The 27,778-nt window shown below is 37.9% G+C and overlaps 1 protein-coding gene across 1 annotated transcript; it reads right to left on the bottom strand.

Moving 5' to 3' along the window:
• Positions 1-27,778, bottom strand: LOC145779444 (chromosome-associated kinesin KIF4-like). Its single transcript, XM_082591037.1, has 24 exons — positions 27,656-27,778; positions 23,790-23,904; positions 22,061-22,257; positions 21,715-21,811; positions 21,155-21,314; positions 20,500-20,711; positions 11,994-12,169; positions 11,715-11,888; positions 10,143-10,322; positions 9,847-9,940; positions 9,602-9,714; positions 9,314-9,483; positions 8,150-8,284; positions 7,809-7,929; positions 7,067-7,264; positions 6,411-6,548; positions 5,846-6,055; positions 5,426-5,596; positions 4,499-4,600; positions 3,824-3,964; positions 3,387-3,554; positions 2,695-2,820; positions 2,275-2,419; positions 1-1,474 (listed from the first exon to the last, which is right to left on the bottom strand). Exons 1-24 carry the CDS (start codon positions 27,776-27,778, stop codon positions 1,263-1,265), a joined length of 3,678 nt encoding a protein of 1,225 aa, XP_082447163.1. The 3' UTR covers positions 1-1,262.

The raw sequence follows: 27,778 nt of genomic DNA, 5'->3' as shown, positions 1-27,778 counted from the left end.
TAGTTAAGCAGTTTTTTACTGACAACAATTAAGAACACAAAGAGCATCAGCTAGAAGTGTTAAATTTAACATTCACAAGCAAAGCCCTGTACGTTCGTGCCACTGAGAAGTACGAAATGTGCGTCAAAATGACCATTACACCCAATTAAAACCAATCGATTAGCCTACCTAAATAGACGTTGAAAAAATGTCGGATTTATGCAGAGGTTGATGATTAGTTCTGACAGACAAAAAGAACCGTTGTTGAGCATGCAGGCATCCGAAAAAAAAGCGACCTGCAAGACAATCTTTCACTTAAAAAAATAAGACGTTAAGGAATGGAATCGAACCCAGAACCTTGTAAGTATGCGTCTTTGCGTATCGCTCACTTCGCCATGTAGAAAAAAAATCTGGAATTTTCTCAAGAAGCTCAAACTGCTGTAGCTCGTCAGCCGACGACACTAGAATATGAACAAGACTTTTTAAAGCTGTTCAAACATGACATGACGCTCTCAGGGATAGAAGTGTCGCATTGCGTCAGATACAAGATAAACGTTATGTTGGCGTCATATTAGCAAGGGGTAATGGAAGAGAAGAAAATGGCGTCATTTTGTATTTAAACAACTCGTTAACCAAATTTGGCAGTAAAGGGTTGGTGGCTGTATAAAGAGCACGAGTTGGTTAGATCGCCACTTACAATACAATTGGAAACTCCTTATTCTATTAAAACACACTAGCCACAACACCTTGCCCAGTGTCGCTGTTGGAGAGAAAAGGTTACAACGATGCCAGACAGGGTCGTAAATAAATTCATGTAAGAAAATACAACAGCAAAGAATTTTTTTTTAGAACACAGTTCAACAATATTCATTCGAGTTGGTTATTAAAAAATTCTATGCGCGACACAATTATTTTAGAAAAAATTCGCGACCTAACTTTCTTCATATGAAATTACAAAGCATGGAGGCTGCTTATCACATGATGGACATGACGCAATGTAACCATGGCTCAGGAAATCCTTGTATTCAGGATGAGATCACATAAATTATTTCGAATTGTCTTGGAGGCAACAGCTAAAAGTTCTCACTTAAAGTGAAGACAAATAACTAATACACAAACAAGGATTTTGACGAACGTAGTGCCACCAGTTATTGCCCAGCCTCTATGATGGTCATTGCATCTGAGCATCATCTGAAAAGACATGTGACTCCAGTGCTAGTTCGGCAGTGTAGGTGTATTCTGTTGTAACACAGATTCAGTTTCAAAAACAAGCTACGTGTCTATTAGTCAAAGAAAGCTCCCCCAGCGCTATGCAGCTTTCGTTTCTTGTTCATCATGCTTTTGGGTTTAACAAATTCGAGCTTTGTGGTTTCCTTGAAGCAACTTTTCAACTGTTCGTTGGTGGAAGAGTCCTGCTCTCGGATGGGGGACTGGAAGTAGAGAGGTTGGTAAATCGATTGATCGGAAGTCTTTCTGTTCGGAGCATCGCTTGTTTCTAAACAGCAAGTTGAAAACTAAGGTAGAAAAAGTGAAATGGTCAAAAAAATACAAAGAGAGGGAAAATGGACTTAGCTTCCGAAAAGGTTTTGACAGTCTTTAACAATCAAACATCGATAGGTAAAAGACAGCAACTTAGCCTACATAAATTCTAACCAACGATTCCAAAAAACAAAAACACTCTATTTTTTGTCACTTTAGATGTCTCGATAAAAAGTGACAAGCTGTGTTCTGGGGCTGCATAAAATAAAACGCCATTTCTTGGTCAAATTCAGCAAACAACAGAAGTAGCAAGTATTACGGTGGTCAAGTAAAACTTATTGTCTCAAATAGAGCTGCTTCGGTATGATTTGGAGCAGAGTCTTAAACCAGTGTAGCTATGAGCTTCGACAATTGGTTTGGTTTTGAATCTTTATCCTCGGACTGACAAAGCCTTGATAGGTTATTCCTCCTGGTAGTTTCGCATACATGTAGAGGCTTTTGACACAGGACCGGTTACCGAGATTGGCAGAGTGAACTTTCCGATTGTTGCGCCGCGTGATCTTGAGCCGGGCGAAGAACTAGATAAGCTTAGCCGTTCTATCCTGCGCATAGCCGCTTTTCTATTGAACTTATTTTCTGATGAAACACTGTCTCTCGCGTTTAGCTTACAAAGATTTTTGAATGCCTACGTAGATGGTGAAAGTTATGTTCTTGTGACAGTCAAGATCGTTGTAAAAACTGTTGCTATCTTCGAAACCAGTGTCCCAAACACATTCAGTACACCAAAAGAAAAATATTTTTATTGTAATAATAAACCTGTGCTCAGCAATGACCCAACCCGTTTATAATAAGGAGCCGTGTTTTCCTTTTCCCCCTGAAGACTTGGCTCAGATGACGAACCAGCTGACGTCGAACTGACGGAACTGTTCGCTGATGACGTATTGGAAGAGGCCAACGAAGTCTGGAGATTGAATACAAATCGATCAGCTGAGAGAACTGCACCGTGCATGTCACAAATGAAAACGTTCGCTATGCATTAACATGAAAAATCTTTTGTCTGTTTGGTGAGAAGCTTATACCACAAAACATCGCAGGAAAACGGTAATCGTGCTTTCACAGCATCAACAAAACGACATATTTGAACAAAAGAAGTATTGCTACACTTTCCATCACTAGACAGGGTACGTTTCTAGACTAAAGGTAGGCAAAAGAAAACCTACGCAGTGCGTCACCTACCGATGGTTGCGTGTTCAAACAAGTCTCTCGAACACACTTGCACAGGTCCGTGCAAGCGATGCCGGCTTTCTTGCAGCGACAAGTTTTCATTTTGCAGCGAGACTTGAGACAGGTACAGAATGTCTCCTGTAAGGCGATTTGCTGTTTAATACACATAATTGGGCCTTATGCCGTTTATCAAATGAATACGTGAATTCAAGAGCACAATTCCCACAAAAACGTTTTTGAGATAAATGCGTTTTAATTATTTCTGTCATTTACTTTTATGGTGGAACTTCGATAGATTTTAGATGTACTGAAAAAAGTAATACGCGTACAAATTGCACTCGGTGGAGATTCCGTGGAGAAACTATGGAAAGTTAATCCTCTCAATTTTGGGTTGAGTCCTTTTTAAAATCAATGGAAAGATTGAAGGGGTATTTTTTATGCTTCGGCTTGAAAAATTTGGTCGTATTTGTAGGTATCATTTAGATTGAAAACATTGAAAGGGATCGGAAAAGTAAAAAAAGTAAAATTTGAAAAAGTGGAGTTGGGCTCTTTTTCAATTCACGTATTCAATTGTAGAAAATGCGGATAATATACAAACCGAAACGTTGATGCAGCAATGCTGGACGTAACAATTGGTCGAACTAAAAACATAGACTGAACACATAACAGAGAAATAATTACAGCAACAAGAAATACAACTTCACCTGGTGTTCAGACAACTTGGGTCTTACAAAGGTAGTGCGTTGACGGGATCGTCTTACAACCGGTGTTGGAATGTAGTCTGAGTCGTAGTCGGATATGATCTGTTCCTCCACTTCATCTTCCATCTCGTCGAAGTCGATGTAGGTGGTCGGTTTCTTCGCCGTGGATTTCTTCATTTGAAAATGACAAAATTATTCACGAATGAGTATCTTAACACCAGCAAGAAACCCTTAGTTAGTGTTTGCATTTCTTGATTACCAGAGGATTTTGTACCTGAGCGTTGATGGTGATAATCTATTTTGCCGTATTTGTTAGAAAAAATTGTTTTCAAAGCAAAAACAACTTTGAAAGAACTCATTGTCTTCATTAAATCAAACAAGATGGCTGCCAATCAGCATAAAAAACAAACAAAAACTCAATAGATCTTCGTGTATCTCACCTTTGGCTTTTGTGCTGGTTCTTGGATGGGCTGGAACAAAGGTGGGCAAGCATTGGAAACAGGAGACTGCGCCTTTTCCAATTCATCCTTCTTCCTTTCAAGTTCATCCCGCTCTTTCGTTAGTTTCTCGATGAGATTCGCCTTGAAGTTACGACTGTGGGTGAGTTCTCAGCAAGCGTTGTTTTACAGATCGTTATTTTACATTCATTTTACATATGTAGGCGTTGAAGCAACGTAAAATGGCTGATTTGTTGACCGGTTTTCACTTCTACAAAAAGACGCTTCGATAAATCGCTCGCGAATTTGTTTATATTCTCAATGATGCAACAAATTTGAAACAAAAAATGGCATAAGGTGGATACATCAATTACCTGATACAATACCACAACCACAGTCACAATAAAAAAAATAACAAAGATTCAGAAAGTTTTGACTGTTGAGAAGAAGTGATCTTCCTGGCGTCAGCACTACCTGACTACTCACTATAGAAGAGCGAGCATTGTGTTTCGCTAACCACACTAGCCATCAAGACTTTTCCAAAAACACGTGCTTCTCGGCAGTCGAGTGTAGCAAGAAACAGCGATAGACCCGCATTTCGCTCATGAGACGGGGCTCATCATTATTGATGGCTAAAAAGTCAAAGTAGTGACTAGTGAGGCTAAAAAGTGTGGCCACCTGTATTTTAATCTGGGAAGCAAGATCGGCTTCACGCTCGGATGAACTCTTCGTTGCATTGCTCCCTGTTGACTGGTTGAGTTGCTTCGTCAGATAAAGAATCTGTAAGAAATTCAAAAAAACATGCCAAACCCGATCGAGTATATATGAGATCAACAAGACTAAGCTTTCGATTTGCTTCAAGGAGAACTTCTCAGTTCGAAACTAATCTAACACTGAAAAAAAGAGTTTCAAAACTGACCTGTGTGAATTTTAAAGTCGATTTAAAAGGCTTATTAGCAAAGTGGATTAGACTTGAGGTTTAGAAATAAAAGCGGATCTAATTTCATGGAAAAAAATGTGGTTTAAAAAGCACAAGGTATTCACCTCTTTTATGCGATGAAAATTCGTATATTTTGTGTTAAGAAATGCTGGTTTCTTTAATAAAAATATTACAAAACGGTGGTCGCCCGACGTGCCAAAGGAAAAGTTCCGAAGTCCCTGTGGGCTAATCCGTACCTGGATCGATTATAATGTGGTCACTAATGAGCAAATACATATGTACGATCAACACGGTGCAAAAAGCAGGGCTATGGAGTTGGGCAAAAATTGTGCGACTCCTACTTCAGTGTTGCCAGTTTTTTTTTAAATTTTTGCTCTTTTTCATTTAAAAAAATTCAATTTCACCTAAGTTGTGATCGAAATTGAAACGGCGACTTAACAAAACAGACAAGAACAAAAACTTCTATTTTCTGGTAAAGATTTAGAGCGCAATACTGAGAACAAAACAATATTTTGAAAAAATATGCAAATAAAAAAAACTTATTGTTTATCGTTTCGTATCAAGCAGGACTTTTTAACGACTCCGGACATGCCAAAATCCTTCCGTCTCCACGACTCTGATTCTACAGCCCTGATGAAAAGATATTTATATCAGCAAGTAATGACCTGATCCTGATGGATGTTCTCTATGGAAGTCAAGTCAGCTTCTTTGTTCTTATCGAACTCATCTAGCGATTCTTGCAGCCGATCTACTTCCAACTTTGCAGCACGGAGTTGGTTGTGGAGATTTTTAGACTCCTTCATGCACGCTTCCTCTGACGCTCTGCTATCTACGACCTGGACGATACAAAGAGATCATCGCATGCGAAAAAGAAGAAATTTCTGCGTCTGAATTGCGAGCTAATATAGAAATTGCAGTATACTGTATCACAGCTTTTAATACATACAGTTTTGCAGTCATCTAAGCTGGACAAACTTAACACTGAATCAACATTCATTATCATCAACACTTAGTTTTGCAAGATAAACAATGCATAGACAATAGACATAGTGTTTAACAAGATTTTGAGTCTACGCTCCACCCACCAAGTTGAAGAGATGCTTCATAACAGATCGGGCTTCAGCGATGCTCGTAATTTGTATGAGCCTAGCTTGTTGTCGCATGCGAGCTTCTTTGGCGTCTCCCAGTTTGCTTCTCATTTCCTTGATCTGTGCTTCTTTCAACTCGCATTCGTCCGTCAGCTCGCTCTTGCGCATTTGCAGTTGATCGATGTCGTTCTTCGTGTACGTGCGTCGCTAAAACATTGACAGCATTGTTGCTAAAACCTGTTGCTTGCACATTGGGTTCTATGTCAGTAAACTTTGAGCAAATCGAAAACCGAAGGTTTCTTACAACACTTGGGAAAATTTGGAGACGTTAAAGCTATCTGCAGTGACCCGCAAACGCTCGTAACGTTGCGCTAGTTGAGTGCGTGGTGGAGATTGCACCGAAGAATCGTGAGTCGAACCTTATTCAAATTAAAAAAATTATAATTCCTTTTGCACAAGTATAACAAATAAAGAAACCGTAGACAATGACATTGCATTATTTTGTAACAAGATTGATTTTATTCTTATTGCACTGCTGAACGAGAGAGCAGGTCCAGCTCACCCGTTTGGAGGGAGAGACATCGCCATAAACATTTTCCAGCTGCTCTTTCAATACTTTGAGGTCCTCCTCCAACTCGCTGAGATGCTTCTTCGCTTGTTTCGAAGAAACAGCAATCTCTATGTCTTCTTCCATTCCAACCTAAGATTCAACAGTAACACACTACCACCAAGCAGGGGTGTTCTGATCGCAACGCAACACACTATCACGGTGTCAATAATGAAACTATTTTTAATATAGTGATGTTTTTATCTTAATTTCGAAAAATTTTCAATATTCTTAAAACCATTATTAGAGTAGGTGGGTAAGAACCAATTACCTGAAGTAAACAGATGTCGTATGTCAATCAAACTAAATTTGGTAGTGAGTAACGTTCTGAAGAGCTAACAGCACAAGGCTGAAGGCTCGCTGTTACAACGAGTCTTGCGTGATCATGTGCAACATCCAGGACCATACTAATAAGTGATATCAATGCAAATGTTCCGCAGGACATGCAACTGCACAAGCGATAGTGGACAACCAGATAGTCTGTGCCTTACTGATGAGACTCATGAGGCCAAATCAGCTCTCAGCGTTTCATTCTCTTCACAGGCGATCACAAACATTTAAACTAAACTTTCAAAAGACACAGGGAATGATATGTAAAAATGTTTTCCCACTTTCATTCGAGAGTTGGCGCTGTCTAACGTCTTCGACATTGATTGTTGTCGCTTGTCGGTGGCCAGTCGCTGTTTCATCAGCGCTTCCTTCAAGCGACGATTCGACGCAGCCGCCTCTTCTGTTTTGCGACGCAGAACATTCTTCTGATTGTTGTAATCCCGTTCCAGTTTCACCATCTCGAACGCTCGTTTGCGATTCTGCAAAGAGAGTTGTTGCTTCCGTTGCATGCATTGTGACATATTTTATTTATATGCTTAATAAGATTACCATAACAAAGGTTTTATAAAACATAGCTAAACATAAACACAACGTAAGCAAAGCACCTAAACTCTTCACAACCCTTACAACACAACTGAAAAGTGGACAAAGAGAAATGTGAACAAGAGCTTCGCGAATCACGCCAGAAGCCTCAGAAACGTCTTAAGACAGGATTAGTTGGTGTCAATGGGAGAAGTAAAATCTCTTTCACATAGGTCAAATATAAAACATCAATACCAATGTCCGTAATGATTGTTTATAAGCCGCTGGAGTGCTGCACCCATTGCAAACATGCGTTGCTCTGAGAGTTTTACATTGCAGACTGCATCAGCGCAGCCGTATTAAGACGCATGAGCATTTCCCCGAATCCATCTCCACATTGTCGATTGCTAATCAGCAACAAGATTAAGCGCGATTTTGAGATATGCTTCTGCATTGACATGGCAGGGTATCGAACCCAAGTCGAGATAAGTAAAAACAAACCTTTTCCTTCAGCTGTTTCACTTCTCTTTCTTTATCTTTCTTCCAAGCTTGAAATTTCACACTCTCTTCTTTTATCTGCCGCATCAGTTTGACCCTGCTTGACTTTATCGCTTGGATTTCGCTTAGAAAGAAACAAGTTCGATATAAGCATTCTCAATTTTATAGCCACCTACAGTCTTGTTAATTTACGTTAACCTAAAATAGTGGAACAATTTTGGTAAAATGCTGTGGCAAACAATGAACAAATAACAGCTCGCGGTATGTAATTAACTACAATAGAAGGAATTGATTTCAAAACGAATCTTTCAAATCTATACTCAAATTTCGTTTATTGAACCCACCTATGCAGTGTCACGATCTTGTGATCGCTTTGAGCTTTCAACTTTGTGACTTTCTCCTTTTCTTTCTTCTCCTTGTTGAGGGTTTTGATTTGGCTTTCAAGCTCGGTTAAACGCACACGCCTCCTCTCACTTAACCTAAAATTAAAAGCAAAGAATGTAATTTTTTCCTGCCCAACCATGCTATTGCACAATGATGCAAATCTAGGAATCTAAACCGCAAATGCAAGATTCTGATATCTCGTTTCGTTTTCAGCCCATGCCTGACAGTCTGGCCAAACTGAAAGTTGATTTCTATTTTTTAAAGAGATTTTAATGCTTTTGGAAAGTTATATTGGTAGTTCTTTTATTCCGTTTTGCAACGTTCTATAACTTGTGTGACTTTTTCCCCACGGATTACTAGTACCTGGACATATTTTGGCGTGGAACCGGAGATTAGGAATATACGTTGAGCACAAATTACGCAATAATAATGTAATATGTAAGGCTTTCCGACTGCCTTGTAAGTTGTCTCTATCGTTTAGTCATTTAGTATATCACTTGTAGTGCAACTGCATATTCAATTTGAAATATCATGGATTTTTTGTGGATTTTACGATATAAGCTGTTCATCTGATGTGCACATTCAGATATAAGTTCGTTTGTTTTGACCAAGTTTAAATTTACAGGTGAAATATGGCTATGGCCGACAGGCCCTGCAATGCAATGCAAAAAACCTAACAAATACATGATGAGACTACTTCTAGGATGCAGTTGGAAAGCCTTACATATTACATTATTATTTGTTATTTATTGTTACATTAGTATTAAAACTGTGCTCAACGTACGTTCCTAATCTCGAGCTAGACACGCCACAAAATATGTCCAGGTGTAAATATTGCTAATTTTACAAACTTATGGAAATGGAAAAATGACAGGTTTGCCATTATTATGATTGCAACAATTGAGACTCTTAAAATTTTTCCCAAATAGCAACATACTCGGTCTTGTTCTAGTAGGCCGTATTTTACTTTTTTCACAAAAGCGTTTCAAAATCCGCTAGGTCCAATGGCTTACCAATTAAATAACACGCATACTGGAAGCAGAGACTTGGTGCAGTTTGAGATTCGTCACCTGTGTGGTATAAGTTAACAGATGCAAGAGTTGAATGTAATAAAGATCACTCACTTTTGACTCTCGTTTGTCTTCTTGGCGGTCTCTAATGCGGCAGCGAGCCCGTCACGTTCGCTTTGTAGCTCAGTCAGCTCCTTATCCAGCTTCTTCAATCTGTCTTCATACTGATTCCTCAAGGCCCCCATGGTCTCATCGCTGGCACACATCCGCTTAGCAAGATCCTCCTGAAGACGTCAAAGAGTTTTTATAGCTGGCATGAAAATTTGAACATAAATTGATGTTTAAGGTCACTTTATAGTAAATGGTACAATTAAAGGGTTTAAGCTTTGAATTTATGTTCACCTTCATGGCAAGAGCTTTAGAAAGTTCTTGCAGCTGATTAGATAACTTGGCGGTGCGAAGGATGTGTTCGGACTTGACGGCGTTTTCCTCTTCTGTTCCCCCGTCTAGCGACCCTGGATAGATTGCAACTGATTGAGAGGATCTGCCGGAAATGACGTGTCTAACGATAAAAATGAATTAAACTACAGCCATAGTTCACTTAGAGCACCAAGTACAGACATGCACTACCAAAACTTCTAACCAACCGTTGGCATCAGTTTCATCTTCTTTCTCTTGAGCTTGCAATGTTGTTGCTAGATCAGTGATCACGTCTTCGGTTGTGGACATGCTTTCTTCACCCTGTTGGAAGTATTTTGTTCGATTGCAATTCACTCGCTGATCAAAAATGTCCAAGCAACTTAGTGTCTTTAAGTTTGAAAATTAGACACATAAGAATTAAGTTATTATTAAAAAAAATTGGATGTTTTACATTTATTCACGGTCACCAACGCAAACGGCTACAACTAAAAGTCCAGTGAAGCATTTTCATACAGCTGCTTACTTCTAAAATTTTAGTGCGCAATTGTTTCAACCTCTTCACGTAATCTTGCTGTGCAGACTCCTCCAGCGACTCCACCATCAGAGAGAGATCGTGAGGATCATTAACGACTTCCTGAGCTAGAGCCCGCAGCTCAGAAAGTTTTGTTTCAAGCTTTTCTCGACACATGTCGGTGGAAATGGCCTGTGACAGTTTTGAATGAATGAGTTTAAGCCATTTTTCGTATCATACAATTTTGGTAGAGGTTACTTTTTAAACCATAAGCAAACAAAACCAAACAACAACATGTTGTTCGCAGTTTCTTGATGTAGTTTTCTTAACTTAAAGCGCAACATTGTAATATAAATTTCACCGTAAAAAGCACCTCATACTATTCTTTTTCTGGATGTAGAAATTCAGACGAACTAATAAATTTGACACTGGGGTCTGGTAAAAAGCAACTAATACTAGTCTCTTAATTTTTAATGCTGTCTGCCCCATACATTATAAATCTGGCTTCCTTAAGTGTCTGATCAAAATAGTTCGAGATATCTGCTCCAACAATGGCCGCTTTGATGATAGAATTAATAAATTACGTTCATATTTTGCTGTTAATAATATTATCCTATTTGGTTTTTCAACAAGGTTCTTAGAGGGTTTTTAAATTCAAGTTCCACTAAATCCTAAGTTGAAGAGCAGAAACATAGAAACTTTCTAGCAGTCCCTTATATTGGGAAAGAATCTAAACGCTTCGTTACAGATTTCTCAAAATAAAGTTCAACGTGGAATTCATGCATGTACATAAGACGTTAAAACTTGATGTTATTTTCAGTTGAAGTTTACAACTCCCTTTGACTTGTGATCAAATGCCGTGTACAACTTTACTTGCTCGCATGATGCGAGCGCACACATCAGTATGTTTACTCGACATTTGGCCAGAAAAGTGAAGGAGCACCTGGATATGTTGTAGCTAATTTAAAAAACAGTGCAATGAAAGATCAGATCACATTCGCAATTGTAATTCATGCTTGAATAGTAAACCTTCATTGAAACCATTCGAGATTCTGCACAAGAAAGCATTACTTAGTAAATCTTCCGATCCAGGACCTAACAAGCACTTGTCCGCCAACTTAACTTTTTGTAAACAGTCTTTAATTGAACTGTCCCATGCTGTGCTTTAACCTATCGTGGTGCGTAATCTATTCTCTGATATTTTTAATAATCAAATTTTTTTTTTTAAATGCTCGATCCGCTTGCCGCGCAATGTATTCTCTATCAGTTTGAAGTTAACCAATGTAAAGCAGTTTCGTCGATTGTTTGAACCGTTAATAGTCTACAATACAATATTCTTTGGCATTTCTTACTTGAACCTGATTATCAGTTTTAAAAGGCTTAAGGGCTAGATGTATAGCCGTTAATGTTCGTAAATCGTAATTTTGTTTTTCGTTTTCTTTTATATCATGCTAAATGCCGTGTTGTTGCTTGGTTTGATTTGCTTTTTCAAATGGCTATAATAAGTGTTTAGAAGTAAAACCGTGTTAAGTAAATCGGTTCTTTCAGCAAATAAAATTTGACTTTTTTCCGTTCATTTGTTACCTTTTCACACATTTCAGTGTTGGTGTCCACTAATTTTTGCATCTCCTTTAAAAGTTGGCGATTTTCTTCTTCAAATTTACGCAATTGCTCGCGTGTTTCCGGGGAATCTTGCATCACCTCCGCAGTCGAAGTCGAGCCGCTTGTTTGAAGAAGCTGAAGTCGCAATTTCTGGACCTTTTCAAAAATTACACGTATTCGGTGTCAATTGCGCGATCACTCAAACACACACGAGTTACAGAAACTGTAACAGACACCAGCTGAAAGTGAAGTCGACCTCACCTCTTTGCGCAGCTGTACGAGTTCCGCTGTGTGTGGATCCCTGTTCACGATGGCTTTATTTTTGATTTTCCTCGCACGGTCAGCATACCGCAATGTGTTCACGGTTTCTTCGGCATTGCTATCGGCAGGACTGATACAAGCTATCATGACAGTCAAGCTGTTGCCGCCAAGCGAATCTAAACATCAACGATCCAGTGAAGTTAAGCTGTTAAGCGCTAAGGTTCGTTATAATACTTTTGGAGATCAAGGATATACCCAGTGGTGGGCACAAGTTACTTTCAAAGTAACTGAGTTACAGTTACTTGGCTCAATAAGTAACTAGTTTCAGTTATAGTTACTGTTTTTTTAAAAGTAACTAGTTACAGTTACTAGTTATAGTTACTTTTTAAAGAAAATGGATGTGTATACTGATCTACAACTACTCTTCTTCACATGAAGTACAAGGTGAAAAATACATGATAAAGGGAAAAATGATACTCTGTTCGTAGCAGTTGCCCAACTAGAAAACAGCAACCACTCTGCTGGCTGTCCACATACTATAAATGCTTCCAAACATCCATAATAATCTAAGCCCAAAACGTCTGCCTACTAGGGTGAGGCTGATGCCCCTATGACTCCCAATTTTTCTGGCCCTTTCAACAAATGTTCTATATCATATAAATAGTAAAAATCCAAAGTTTCAGAAAAATTGGTTGACCCCTTGGGGTGCCAGTTTCATGTTCAAATTCCTGCAGTGGTGTGCTGTGCATACCCTCCAGCTTCGTATAGCAAAATCTAAACAAATTGCCATTTTTAGCAATGTTAAGTCAATTTTGGATCTACTCAACAGGCCATGAATATGATCAATTGATCAAGGTGAGGTAATGGTCATACCGCTTGTAAATACATGTGAATTGGAGGCATTGCTTTGAGGGAGGCTATCTGCCATCAGCATGGCAGAACAACAAGGCAGCAACATACGCTATATATAAGGCTAATGTACTAATGTGGTCAACGATTTGCTGTAGGTTCTCAATTCATTTCAGTTCAGCCTACAGAAACATAGAGCATGGAACTATGTACTATGGCGATACTATGAACCATGTACAGAAGTGCATGCAGTGCAGTGGTGTATTGCTTTCACTGATGAAATACAAGCATTGCATCCAGGTGGAACATGAAATAAAAGAGAAGCTGTCAAAAAAGTTGCTAATCAAATGGTTAGATCATATTCACTTGCAAACATAAACGCAATTACCCAAAAGAAGATGGATGGAAAAATTGTTAATTTTTACGACTAAGATTTAAAAAAGTTGCAAAAGATAAATGCCACTGATCGTGATCACAATACAGCAATAATAAATTTTCAGAATGTTTTAAGCAAAACTTTGCCAATTTGGCTTAAAAACATGTTCAAGTTGCTTAAGGAGGAAGAAGATGTCAAATTTTTAGAAAGTATGATGACAAACAGGATTGCCACATTTGCAGGTCGAGACATGGTAACAATAGAAAAAACAAAAATAGAACCGAGCAGCACTCTGTAGAATTAGCTAAAAAGGAAGAAAACTGGAAAAAGTTAGACAATTCATAGACACAACACTTGATGAAACAGCAGACTTTTCATCTGATAATGTCTCTGAAACTGAAGCTATTTTGCCAACATCTTACAAAAGGTGTCATCGTCAAAGATGGCACAACGATTCGGGTGCCTTATGATGTCCTCAAATACCCTTCGATAGTGGGGTGTTGTTTGAGGAACAAAATTAGCCCTGTGGCCGCTTCCATAATGATAAGGGAATTTATCACTGCGTGTGGTGGAGATATCAAAGGTGAACCTTAATTATACACACTACACAGTAAGGCGATGTGAAATTTGAATGGACAAAATCGAATTATCACACAGGGTGACTACTGTTGTGTAGAGTATTTTTGTGAAGTTTTATGCGATAAAATCCAGTATCCGTAAACATGTAAGCGTTTTAAGGTTAGTATTTTCTAATTCTTGCAAGGTGATTCCACAAAAAATACTATCACAACGCATCAATCCACGTGATCCAGATAGCGCGCTCTGAATGGCTAGTTAGGGAAAACGCGTTGTGTGCCGCACACACGCGCGCGCGAGCGATTGCTGTCTGCTGCTGAGAGATTTATACCTTGTGCTGAATTGCTGATTTATTATTATTGAAGATAAGGCTGCAAAATTCAGATAAGAAGTTGTGTTCAGCCGAAATGTTTGCTATGATTTTATGCTTGGTTGTTAAATAATCATTCAGGCTTCGGTTCAAAGTTAGTTTAGGCTAGGTTTTCCAAATTGTGTAAAGTAGGCCTAAGAGGCAGTGTCTGTAATTATCAGGTCTTCTGGAATAAGAACTGCTTATTCAGGTGAAGTTGCTGTTTGTGGTTGTGTATTTTTTATACGTAGCTTTGAGAATGACACTAATAAAGTTCATAGTATTACGGAAGGCTCAGACAACTAAGTTTTCAGCACTTAAATTCTTAGTTCTGTGTACCGTACTGTAAGTGGGCTATGTTTTTTTTCTTCAAAAAAATACATTAATCTCTTCACATATTATCTTTAGTTCATAAAGCTGACCTTGTTGTGGGTAGCATTGTTAACTGTTTAATCATGCCTAAAAGTTCTAAAAAGAGAGTAAGAAGCATGGAAAGCTCTTCTGTCATTGGACCCTCCAAGGAGCTTCCCACTGCTGATTTACCAACACTACGATATGTTCTTGCATTCTGTACTTTGTTAAAGGTGATACTCATTACTCAAGTACTTTATTACTGCAAGTTTTTCTCTGACTGGTTTTAATTAAGCTTGGTAGTGACATAAAACATAGACCAACTCGTATATCTTCGTATGGATGAAGGGTAGTTGTTAAAAATACTAACATATAGCTTGCATGAATGAACAGTACACGTAGGCTACAATAACCAACTAGAAGACACTTTTCAAAACCTTAATGTGTTGAAATAATTAATTGCACGTTTACAGAGACAGAGCACTCATAAGGAATTAATTTTTCAGGAAGCTGGAAAAAAGCTAACTATTCTCTTTTCAAATGAAGATCGCATTCCTAAAACAATTGAGGTTTCTCCTCTCCCAACGTTATCGTAGAGTAGAAGCACCGTTATACCAAATTGGGACTCTTGACAAAAGGACAACGAAAACGCTTCAAAAGAGAGTTAACAAAAAGGTAAGTTCTTACATACGGTATCTTTTCAAACTTTTTTGTCTAGTAATTTTCTATGAAATGTAAGGCTTTTATAAGTATATTCTTTGATAACAGGGTCATGCATAGACATGTCCCATGTTGTGTACTGGGGTTGGTTTGTTGTTATATTTGTTGAATGGAGCCATATGAGAAGGAGAATGGGTTACTGCCAATTCTACAACCCCACTTCACCATTGCAGATGTAGTTCAACCAACTCTAGATAGTAGGTGGTTTAAGGATTTTTCGATTTCCTAAAGCATTTCCTCGTGGAAAAGTGATTCAGATGTTCTGATTTCTATGTCTGTAAAGGCAGGCTTGTGCTTTCACTAAAGCTAGTCGTGCTATGGCGAGAAGATTTTTCTTGACTATCACTGATTTTTACTGCCATTTGTCCGAAAGAGTATTAATTGTTATGTTTGGCATATATTGTTTTTCGTTGTGACAGTCAGAAATAAAAACAAACTGAACTGATTTACATGGATTATTTTGTGTTCTTTACATTTATCAATCACACAAAAAACTTGTTTTTCAAGAGCCTCAAACAACAGCGAGGAGATGATTTCGCTGCAGCAAAAGAAGTCACAAGTGATAGAGGAAGAGAACTGGAAAAAACAGCAGTTTTCTGCAGCAATTGATGAAGAAATTGACTCTCCTTTCGAACCAGCTGCACTTGGTACATCTAAATGTGACAATGCCCGGTATTCAGTGATGATCCTGCTCTGCGATCTTTTTCTGTGAACATGTTAGAAAATATTCGCAAAGGCAGTAACTCTTGTGATGTTTCTGTCCGCACTTTTACCAAACCAAAATTAAATTTGGATGCCAACTCACTGTTCTCTTTGATTGGGACCATGCCACGCTTACTGAGTCTATCCTTACTTCACACTTGACCATGGATGAACTAAAGGGTTTGATAAACACAAAGTTTGAATACCCTCATTTTCCTGCCCATACTCAGGCTGTGCGGCGTCTCATTTGGGAAGTCACTAACGATTGTGGAAGTATTGCTGGCCATCAACGACGGGATGGTTTCATTCGGGCGAGAATTGCTTCGCGTAGGGTCTTGCCGAAAGCAGACACGAAATCTGACTTTCTTTCATTGGCTGCAGTATAATGTTTTGATATTCACCACTGTTTCTTGTTCATTGTCTTTATTCTTCATTCGTTTGTGCACGTTTTACAAGCACATATAAAGTTGGTTGGTTGATGTGTAAGCTACCATTGGAGAGTTGCAGTTACTATATCTGTCAAAAAACAAATGTAAATCGGCGAAAACAATCGAATATTAATGCAGTGCGTTGTGTGATTATGTAATACATATTACTACAACAAAACCAAAGTGTCATCTTATGCACAGTGCGTTCCTACTCTTGCCATGGAAGTGAAAAAGGCTTTAATATCATCAGTTTTTGCTGACCAAGCAAAAATAGGGTTGCCAGGTGATTGTTTAATATCTTACCGTACACCACCAGCCTTTACCTAAAAGGGCAACTAGCAGTCGCATCATATGTAATTGTTGTTGTGGTTGTTAAAGTTGGAAATTTTTACAATTTAAAAAAGATAAACAAAGTTTTTTCTTCAAAAAAATTTGTACCTGGCAACTCTGTGCTGGCAGGAAATGCCAAGGACAAAATCGACTACATGTTTAAGGTTACTGAATATTTTTGCGTGAAATTTTACAGAAATATTCTACATAGCAATAGTCACCCTGTGTGATAATTCGATTTTTGATTTTTTAAAATTTTTTGATTTTCACATCGCCTTACTACACAGGCACTGAGGTATCGCACCAAAACAGCTAAAGAAACTGCCAGTGCCATTAAAGAAAAGTGGCAACCTCCGTTACCTGGGACTAGATCCCTACATTGGGATAGAAAGCTGATGTCCAGCCTCAATTTAAAGGTCATTGATGAAAGGCTGCTACCTGTCCTTGTTTCTGGTCCGAGTGGCGTTAAACTACTAGGAATGCCTAAGTCGCCTGCTAGCTCATCAGAACCTATGGGAGAATTGATCAGTACTGCAACAGAAAAGCTACTTGATGATTGGAACTGCAAAGCATCGGTTGGAGCTATGGTGTTTGATACCACCAGCTCCAATACTGGCCACATCACAGCTAGCTGTATTGCCATCCAAAATAAGTTAAATAAATCGTTATTGTGGCATGAATGCAGACATAACGCAGGTGAATAAATTGTCGGCCGGGTGTTTAATAACCTGCGAATAGAATCATCAAAATCTCCTGATGTTATGATATTTTAAAGATTCAAAGAAAACTTCAACAATTAGTCGTATAGTGGTTTAGACAAAATTTCATTTTCGTATATCGATGATGCTCAGTGCTCACCCTGAACTTCATATATACAGTACAAATAAGAGCTGATGATAGTAATGAAAGCTATCTCACATTCCAAGAAAACACCAAGAGATGATTACAAAGAGTTAATTGAGCTCACAGCCTTCTACCTACAAGCAGACATCTCCGATGTACACAAAAAGTCCAGGTTCTTGAGCTGTGGGGCAATGCATAAAGCCAGATGTACCCCAAAACAACTGTAGAAAATTCAACGTTTTGTAAAATTTGTTGTGTTTTTTCATGTTAAAGAAATTGATGAAGAAATTGCAGAGTCAGCTTTATTTGCTTTCAAAAAACATCTTTAGTATCTGACAGCAGAATCTTTCCTGTGATCTTGTTCAGTGACAAAGCAAATGAAAATGACAAGCAAAGCTACAGAACTGCTGTCTTTTGAGAAAGCATCAAAACCCTTAAAAAGATACAGCACTGGGTTTGGAAAACCACAGTTTCCTGATATTTGCACTTTCACCTACTCAATTACATACAAGGATTGGTTCGAACGAGACTCTTGGTCTTTCTTTGAATTGCTGAACATTAACACAGAGTTTTTGTATAAGCCTGTCTGCTCGTGGAAAACGGTCTTAAAACGGATATCAATTTTTTTAATGCCAAATATGTTATCAAATCTCTGCTGGTTACCAACGATTGTTCAAAAAGAGGTGTTAAGCTCACAAGTGATTTTATCAGTGGATATAGGCTGGAAGAAAACTTTCAAAACGTGCTGCAAGTTGTGGAACATGAGCAGAACCAAATCTCTTTCTCTAACCAAAGAAAACGACTAAAATTGACTTCATAAATCATTCCTATTTTATCCTTGGGTCTTTTCAACAACATCAAACTGTGAAAAATGGTACTGACAATAAAGTTCCTTTTGGCAAAACAAATTTTTGATTGTATTAGAAACGCACTTTATGTGGGTTTTTTTAACAAAAATAACATTTTTTTCAAATTTTTAGATCAAAACTGGCACCCTTAAATGCTAATTTTTTACATCCTTTTTTTTAAATAGTGATTGTAGAGAGGCTGTAGAACATATATACAAAGGGCCGAATGACTAGCTCAAGTTTTTAATTTTTAAGGGGCACCAGCCTCACCCTACTGCCTACCCAATATAAAAGAATAAAAAATTTATAAAAACGACATGCACAGGACACTCCGTATACAAGCAGACGCAGTAGCCAGCAGGGCGTGTCAATGTTTTTATACCGGTACGGTATCTAAAATGAGCGAAGAGGCACAACATCAATTTCCTTTCAGAAACATCAGCATTTCAAAATATTGATCGTTAAGTCCAGCTCGCTTTGGCTTCAAAATGTCCTTTCTAAGGGAGAACAGTCTTTTAACAGCAGCACTGGAGGGGATAGGGGTATTATATTGCAAGAACAAACGCCTGGTAGCGTCATTGGAGAATGCATCAGACGTAACCGCCTTTGTTGGGTTACGTTTGAGAAATTCATTTAGAATTTTTGCGGCACTCGCTTCCTTTTTTTTTGTGTTTTTAAATAACGGAGCAAAAAAGTCATCTGTTTCATGCCTGTCAACACCAGTGTCGCTGCTGCTTGCTGCATCGTCGATGCTGAAATTGCTGCGGTTCTGTAATAGATTAACTACTGTATTTTGAGATGTAGGCCCCCAGAGCCGTCTTAATTTCTTCAGCCTTGTCAAGCCAAGAAAGTCTGAATTGTAGGTGAAACGCAGCAGCTAGCTGGCAGTCACTATCATTAAAAACATGACCGAATCTGTTTTCCAAAGATTCCAACAATCGGGTAAGTAATGGCACTGGCAGGCAGACAGCCACCTTGTTGCGGTCCCGAAGTTCTTGTAGTCTTTTCCGCGTCATGCCCAGTAACAGTATACCCATATATTCCTTTACCATTACCAGTGAGGTTTGTTTCAGTCTCAGAAACTTTAGACAGAAACTTATCCATTTCGACTACTGAGCACTGACTACCTTGTTTACCTATTTTCAAAGCTATATAATCACAATCTACAAAAAAAATCGCTTTACAAAACGAGAGAACGTGAAATTTCTAAAAACAGACAGCTTAGTAGGGGAACGGATAAAATCACAAACGAAGATGTACTATCTAAAATACATAGCCTACTAACATGGAAATTCTACAAACAATTAAGTCAAGAAAATTGAAATATTTTGGCCACATGATTCGCAATGATTCTATTCAAAGACAACTACTAGAAGGAAAAATGAACGGCAAACAAAATAGGGGCAGACCACCAAGAATTTGGACTCATGTTATTGAAGACTGGTCAGGACTTAATTACAAAACTGCAGTAAAAAAATCTCACAACAGAGAAAATTGGCGCCTCATTGCCTCCAACCCTCAACGAGAAGAAGTAACTTAATGAATAAAGTAAGGGGACAAACAAAAGATTGTGGCGTCACAGACATCAATCCGTATAGAACACAGCGAAATCCTACCTAGCAGTTTACACAGCTCCTCTCTGTACATAACCTCGCTTCTTGTCGCCGAAAGCCTGTAATCTCTCCCAAACAAATAATTATTTGACCAGCTAAGAAAAAACTGCCATAAACTGAAATACAAACGACCAATTTTTATTTGGGAAATTAAGTAACTGTAACTTGTAACTGTTGAAAAACGATAAAATAGTAGCTAGTTACTGCTTATCGTTACTTTTTCAAAAAAGTAACGAAGTTACAGTTACTCAAAAAGTAACTAGTTATGTAACTAGTTACTTTTTTAACTAGTTACTGCCCACCTTTGGATACCAGTAATATTTTTAATTCTGTTATCGCTGGAAAAAGAACTTAGGATAGGTCGTAGATAAAACGAAAAAACTTCAACCGTTGAACGCCAATTGAGTTCTTACAACAGTCAAAGCACGCTTGACAAACTACTATTGCACATAGATAATTAATTAATAAGATTTCGATGCTAGTGATACCTTGGCTATTCGCATTGGTATTGCCGTACTAACCTTGCAGCAATCGTGTCAGCTTTGAAACTCGGTATGGGATGTGTTGACCGTGCTGCCCTTCACCAAGTGCGCTGATGACGTTGCCAAGAGCGAGCAGCCCAGCGTTTATTTTGATGCCTTCCTGGAACCTGTCACCTTCTGCTTTGGTTCGTTTGGCTCTTTCCGATCCCGCTAAATCAACGAGATGGAACTTGGAGCAAGTGACCTCATCCCTACAACACAACAGTTTTTTCTACACATTTTCCAGTCAAAGCTTGGCTTTTTCAAAAAGGGGGAGTTGCGACATGCAGATTGCAGAACGCTTGAAAAACGACCCAGACAGCAAAATCCATCATCACGGATTTTTCTGTCTGGGGAAATTAACACCAAATCGAAAGTGAAGCTGAACTGTTGCGGTCTGATGTTTTCCCAACTCCTATTCAACAAAGGAATAAATGAAAGGAAGCTTATAAACCATAAAAAATTATACCAAGCATTTAAACAAGCTTGTAAACTTGAATTGTTGAATAAAATTAGGATTGAACAGTATTAAATCCACTGTTGCGCATGCATTTCAACATGGATCAGTGATGTATCTATCTTGTAAATAACAAATTTAATACAAAATTTCAATGCAATGTACCAAAAAAAAAAAAAGAACTGTCAGTAAACGTACGGGGAACTTATGCAGCGAGATTCAAGCACGATTGTGAATATCGCGTGGGATCGTGAAGACGTCGAATTCATGGCTGTGGATCCGGTGGAGCGGCGACAATTCCCTCGCTCCATGTATTCTAATGTGTGGAGGACGCTTGAAACTTGAATCTCGGTCAAGCCTATCACAAAGAAGTATAGAAGTAATTGTCACAGTGCGAGTTTAGTTGTCAACAGCGCTCAGTCGGAAAACTCATCCATACAAGCATTGCATTCATGATACAAGTGAAGTCCACAAGCGATATCGATTTTTTAATTTATACTTCATCAAAACAAAACTCACAGTAGAGTACTGTCAGCACAAAATCTTTGAGTATCAAAATCTAACACAGTAATGAGTAATGTTAAGCTGAATTTAGCTAAGTTAACACTTTTCCCGTTGCCTAGCCTACTGTACGTAAAAACGGCAATCCTTGCTACCTGCGATATGTAGTATGTACTGTGTGTGCAACTGCGCATGCATATTTTGGAACATGCCTTGCAAACACACAATTGCATAAATACAAAGAATGAGAAAGGAACCTGATATTCTTATGGACCCATCTTGGTTTTCACGAATTGCTAATGGCTGATCTCTTGTGTTTGCAGCGAGTAAATCTTTTACTTCTTCTTTGTAAATCTAAAAATTCAAGTAAAGAATTGTATAACTTTCAAAACCTTTCATCAAGACCTTAGAATTTATCACAAAGACATTAAAATTTATCATAGATTAATTATTTTTCTTTATCAACATTAAAAACTCTAAATTCTTGACTCCTTTTCTTTGCTCATAAAGTCACATTACTTTACAGTACCAGTCAATCAACGTAGTTTCTCTTATGAGGCATGTTCACTGAGGCATGTTCTAGTTGTTCTACTCTATCCATACCTCCAAGTAAGAAACTTTAACCATAAATTCATGAGTTTTTCTTGTTTCAATGCCTTGGAAAATATTTTGAATAACTCGAGGAATGATTCCAGTGACATTGTCAATAACACCAATTTGTGAAACGCAGTGGGCAGAGCCCATGGAATAGGTTTTTCCGCTACCGGTTTGTCCGTATGCCAACACTGTACCATTGTAACCTATAAAGCCAATTGAAGAATTAAAGCAACATTTTCTAACAAGAATCAATGCACATAGCACATATTATATCAAATATAGTTATTACTATCTGAAGCCTTTACAGATTGTTTCACCTAACGGATCATCAGAAGGTCTTATTCAAATAGAATCCATTTGAATCCATAGAATCCATTTGATTCTATTTGAATAAGACCTTCTGATGATCCGTTAGGTGAAACAATCTGTAAAGGCTTCAGATAGTAATAACTATATTTGATTTAATTTGCTCTGCTTTGCTTTTTTGCTTAGCATTGAGCACTTTTTTGTAGTATTGATAGTTTTCATTGTTTTATTATATCAAATATATATATATAGTTATTACTCTCTAAAACCTCTACAGCCTGTTTCAAAAGGAGGATCATCAGAAGGTCCTCCTGAAAAATATGCAAAAGCAATAAATCGGTAATACCTGAAAAGATATTAAATATTATAACCTTAATTTAATTTGCAAAAAAATATTAGAATTACAAAGAGCTACTTCCATTGGTTACCACAAAAGCTTCAATAAAGACGTCCAAATGGAAACCAACACCATTTGAAGATTAAATTAAGGTTATGATATAATATTAGCATCTTTTCAGGTACTACAGTACCGGTTTATTACTTTTGCCTATTTTTCAGGACCTTCTGATGATCCCTCTCTTAGGGTAAAACAGGCTGTAGACTAGACGTTTTAGAGAGTACAAATAACTATATTTGATATAATTCACTCTGCTTGGCTTTTGCTTGGCATTGAGCACTTTTTGTAGTATTAATAGATTTATTGTGTAGCACATAATAATTATATATATACAGTATATGCGATTGCACAAATCTCAAAATGTTCATTTTCAAAAGATACTAAAATTTTAACATGAAAACAGCATGAACATGGAAACTAAGCTTAAAAAATGCATTTTCATTTTTGATAATATCAAAGGAAGCCATACATTTATACATTTTTTTTGACTGGGCCTTGCGTTGGACTTTGTAGGCTATACCTTAATCATTAATGTGACATATTCTACAAAGTGTTACTTTATTATTCCAGTGTAACTACTGCACTGATGAGACCGGGAGGTCGAAACGGTGTGCACTGTCTGCAGTTATTGACGCTCTTGGTTTACGCCAATTGAGCACTTTACTGGAGGCACCTTGCTATGCATTGCGCAAAGCTCACTGCTTGCAGTTTGAGCACTTTGGCAAGGTTGGCAGTAGTACTATTTTTGGTTACTGATTAGGTACCACAAATGGGAAAATGTCACATGGAGATATATATATCTCCATGGCCATTATTCCAGTGTAACCACTGCACTGATGAGACCGGGAGGTCGAAACGGTGTGCACTGTCTGCAGTTATATATACCCTTTCAACTGATTGAAAAAATATTTAACTATATACCACTTCAAACTAAACTATTCTACCATGTATTTTACAGTAAGCCAGTCTCTAATAAATTAAAGTATGAACTTGTGGCAATAGGAAGTAAATCAAGGAACAACGTTTAATTACCTTTAAAAATTCCGTTTATCAAAGGAAAAACAGCTTTGTCATACACGACGTTTTGAGCAACATTGGCATCAAAAATGTAGTCATATGTAAATGCACGATTTCCACCAACCACAACCTAAAAAGCACATTTCAATTCATTTTAGACAATGCAGTCATTGTATATTTGCTAAATTCAGACATTGGCAATGCAAGATTTATGTATGATGAAGATGTAACAGGTGATGGTCACATACTAACGTTAAGGGTGGTTTATAACTTTATATTTACTACTTTACTTAAACTAATAAAAACATTGCAATTTGCAAGGCTTCTTGAAAGCATTACAGAACACAGTTGCAGTAAAAAACAACCTTTTATATATATATATATTAGGGTGCATCGAATGCCCTCACCTTTTTCTATTAACCCTACCTTTTTTTTGGTGGTGAGGTTCATCCTAAAAATAAAGACTGTGAAGTTTGGAGTTGATTAGACAATGTTAAGGGGTAGCAGATGGCTTGTTTCTATGACAACATGTTGCTCGAGAATAAAATGGCGTATAAATACCATATCTCGGTTCAAGAAAGGGGTAGAGACTTAATTTTTGCACCAAAAGATGCGTAATTAACAAGTTTATATGCAACTTGTTAACATACTATAGGTCTAAAACCTTTATTGGTCAAGTTATTCTCAAAAACCTGATTTTTGGCGAATTTGGGTAACACTGCACGAAATTTCTGAAAAACGAAAAGGCAAGTCAACTTTTTCAAAGCAGAGTGAATAAATGAAGACAGAAATTAAACAGTAGAAATGTTCACAACAGTAAGACAGTGTCTGAATTCCAAGTATTAGTGCAAGTTCCATTTATAGAGTGAGGTACCATGAGGATGAACCCAATTGTCTGTTGCGTTGATTTGGCAGTGTATGTCTACAGCTTTCAACTACCTGCAATACTTTCTGGTAACGGTCTTCCTTCATTGCTGTACCAATAAAGTCGTAACCAAGTTTGACTCCTCTCTCTGCAGCATCATTTACAATGCTGATGCTACTTACACTGAGCTTAGCTTTGTTATATCCATCGTCAATGTGCCAATCTTTCAGAGGTTTGTAGAGAAATCCATGGTCTAATTTCATAATTTTGAAAAAAGACCAAGAATCCATCCCGACGTACCTTGAAAGATCATGTGTTGCCTCTGTTGGCATCTTTGGAAAAGTAGGTTTTCCAAATCCTGTGCCATGTCTCTTGGTGCATAGATCATCATCAACTTCATGTTTCAACATCTTGGTCACCATCAGCTCTTTAATGCTGTCATCTACTGCATTACTAAATAGAGCTAATGGTACAAGTTCTTCTGTGAGGTACCACATGTGGTTACCAAAGCTCTTGATTGCTGCATTAGAAATCACCCCATCTATATCCTTGAAACTGATTAAAGAATTGATGAAAAGTTGATCATTGTGTGGTGCACTTGAGGGTGCAAGTGCTGTGAGCCACCATGGGGTATAGCAAAAGACTACAAACTGCACAAAGCGCCTTATCTTTGGCAGCTGATCTCTTGCAAGTATGACCCCTTTCGGTAGTTCTCTTAATATCTTTGAACCCATTAGATCAATTTTTATGGCATAAAGAAGTTTAGCCATCCAATGAGCTTTATGTAATGCACCAGGTCTGTTGAACGAAAACCCTTCCAACTCATTTCCACCACTCAGATACAGAAGAACTAAAGTGACTAGTTCCTTGTAATCTCCTCTGCTAAACGTTTGCATTAAGTAGCTCTTGCACAGCTCTGCAATTTCACCTTTTCTTGTAGATAAAGCAGGAGGAAGTTCTGGAAAATCAATATCTTCTGTGTTTTGGTGTGTAATGGTTGAGAAATTTTCTTTAAACCTTGTAAAGAGGCTAATGTCAGGACTCTTGGATACTTCAATGTGCAAGGCATCCCACACATGTGTCAGAACTACTTCACCAACATGGTGACGACATGCATACCAGAGAAGGGGGCGATTGAGTCTCCTTTGTAGCGTCACACATGCAGCCGTTTGGGATCCTGTGTTAGAATTAGTAGTGTCGAACACCATACCAGTCAGACACTCTGCACAGTTCCATTTCTTAATTAGTTGACAGCTAGCTTCTGCGATCAGATCTCCGGTCTTTTCCTTAGACTTATGAGGAATTGCTGGTACTCCTAACAGCTTCGTCCCACCAACTCCCGATAGAAGAACTGGTAATCTTTCTTGTTTGCTAGCACCATCCAAAGTATCCATCAACTTTCCATCCCAGTGGAGATTTGCAACAAATGGTGGTGTCCAATGCTCTGCAATTTTCTCTGCAATCGTCTGTACCGTTTCAACTCTATATCTTTGAGTAGTTGCATAACTAAGGCTCAGTTTAGATGGATCTCCTTTAGCTGTTGTAACAATGTCATGCATAACGGAAGAGATTGCAGCTGATGAAATCTTGTTTCTAACTAAAGACTGAACAACAGTAGGTGATTTAAGTATGTTAGGAGGAATGAAAACCGTCAGACCAGTCTTGACACATCTCTTGTGGGATCTTTTGGCACAAGTATAGAGAGGAACCGGAGAATCATTACCTTCCCCTTCAACATCACTACCACTGAATGCAGTACTTTAACACGTAGCCTCAATTTGTCTTGCTTTTTCACTGTCTATCCTCTTTAACTCCTGTTGTTTCCTTTTTCTTACATTTTCTTCAGTCATCGTTAGTGTTCTGTCCACACCTCCCATTGTAGCCTTCCTGTCTGTCATCATGGACTGTAAAAACTGTTTATCCTCCTCATTTTCTATTCTATCCATGGCGTTTCTTGGCCAGAACTTCATAGTTGCTTCGAGTCGTCTTTTAAAGTTATTCACTCTTTCTCCTTGCTTCCCTGAAGTACGAAATTGCGGTTGAATTTTAATGATTTTTTTCATATCATCAAAAAGTTTCTCCACCTCCTCAACCATTTTATGTTGAAGAGTTGGAATCCTTGCGCAAGTATAAAAAGACTTTACAGTTTCAACAGTTTTATTGGCTGCCTCGCGCCTGCTACTGGCTGTTTGATGATGGGCCAAGAAGCAGAGCAGGACTTGACGAGCTGTAGGTAATCGGCTACCTGTTATTCTCTTGTCAAAATCTGTTGGAATAGTGCCCAGAAGGAAGAATCGAGGATCTTTAGCGAGAGTCATTGTAATCTACTAATTATCTAATTTTCATTCCAATATAAATTATATTTTATGAATAATATAACCTGAAAATACAAAACAGTACATAAATGCAAACAAAAAAATTATTCCAGTGTAAACACAATGAATGCTGATTTCAGCTGTGATATCATGTTAAACCATGTTTATTGACTTACATACAAAATACATGAATTTATCACTTACACAGTTCTTATTCCACAAATATTTCTCTTCATAAATAAATTATAAAAATAATTGTGTAGCCATGTCAAAATGTGCACTTATCACAAAAAATCCCAAAATCAGTTTTTTACGAATAATTTGAAAAATTAAGGCTTTAGGTCTATAGTATGTTAACAAGTCACATATAAACTTGGTAATTCCGCATCTTTTGGTACCAAAATCCATTCTCTACGGCCTTCTTTAACTGAGATATGGTATATTCGGGCTATATTTGGCCTGTGTGACTTATCGTCATAGAAACGGGCCATCTGCTACCCCTTAACATTGTCCAATCAACTCCAAACTTCACATTGTGGTGTTTTAGGATGAACCTCACCACCAAAAAAAAGGTAGGGTCCATTGCATTAATTTTGTATAATCATGGGGCATTTGATGCACCCTAATATATATATATACATCATAAAATACAAGTAATTGATAGATGATTTTTCCAATGATGATAAAAATTTAGTATATACCTGTTGTGCTTCAGAAATGAAGTTTACACAATCTTTAGCACCTTGGTCTATTTCCCATTGAAGCAGAGGTCGAGATCGAACTGCTACTTTTACTGGTATAACTTTTTCTCCACTTTCTCTCAT

The sequence above is a fragment of the Aplidium turbinatum genome, chromosome 11 (genome assembly GCF_918807975.1).
Source record: "Aplidium turbinatum chromosome 11, kaAplTurb1.1, whole genome shotgun sequence".
NCBI classification, from domain to species: Eukaryota; Metazoa; Chordata; class Ascidiacea; order Aplousobranchia; family Polyclinidae; genus Aplidium; species Aplidium turbinatum.
The sequence above is the reverse complement of the archived record's forward strand: the minus strand, read 5'-3'. Positions and strand labels throughout refer to the sequence as shown.

What these genes read in the sequence shown, in the direction of transcription:
- LOC145779444 (XM_082591037.1), bottom strand. Translation starts at nt 27,778, where the DNA reads ATGAGAGAAAGTGGAGAAAAAGTTATACCAGTAAAAGTAGCAGTTCGA. An exon ending in TGGGTCCATAAGAATATCAG is followed by an intron (nt 21,315 to 21,714) that starts GTTCCTTTCTCA and finishes TCTTTGTGATAG; the next exon opens with GCTTGACCGAGATTCAAGTT. An exon ending in ATGTCTCTCCCTCCAAACGG is followed by an intron (nt 6,056 to 6,410) that starts GTGAGCTGGACC and finishes TCAATGTTTTAG; the next exon opens with CGACGCACGTACACGAAGAA.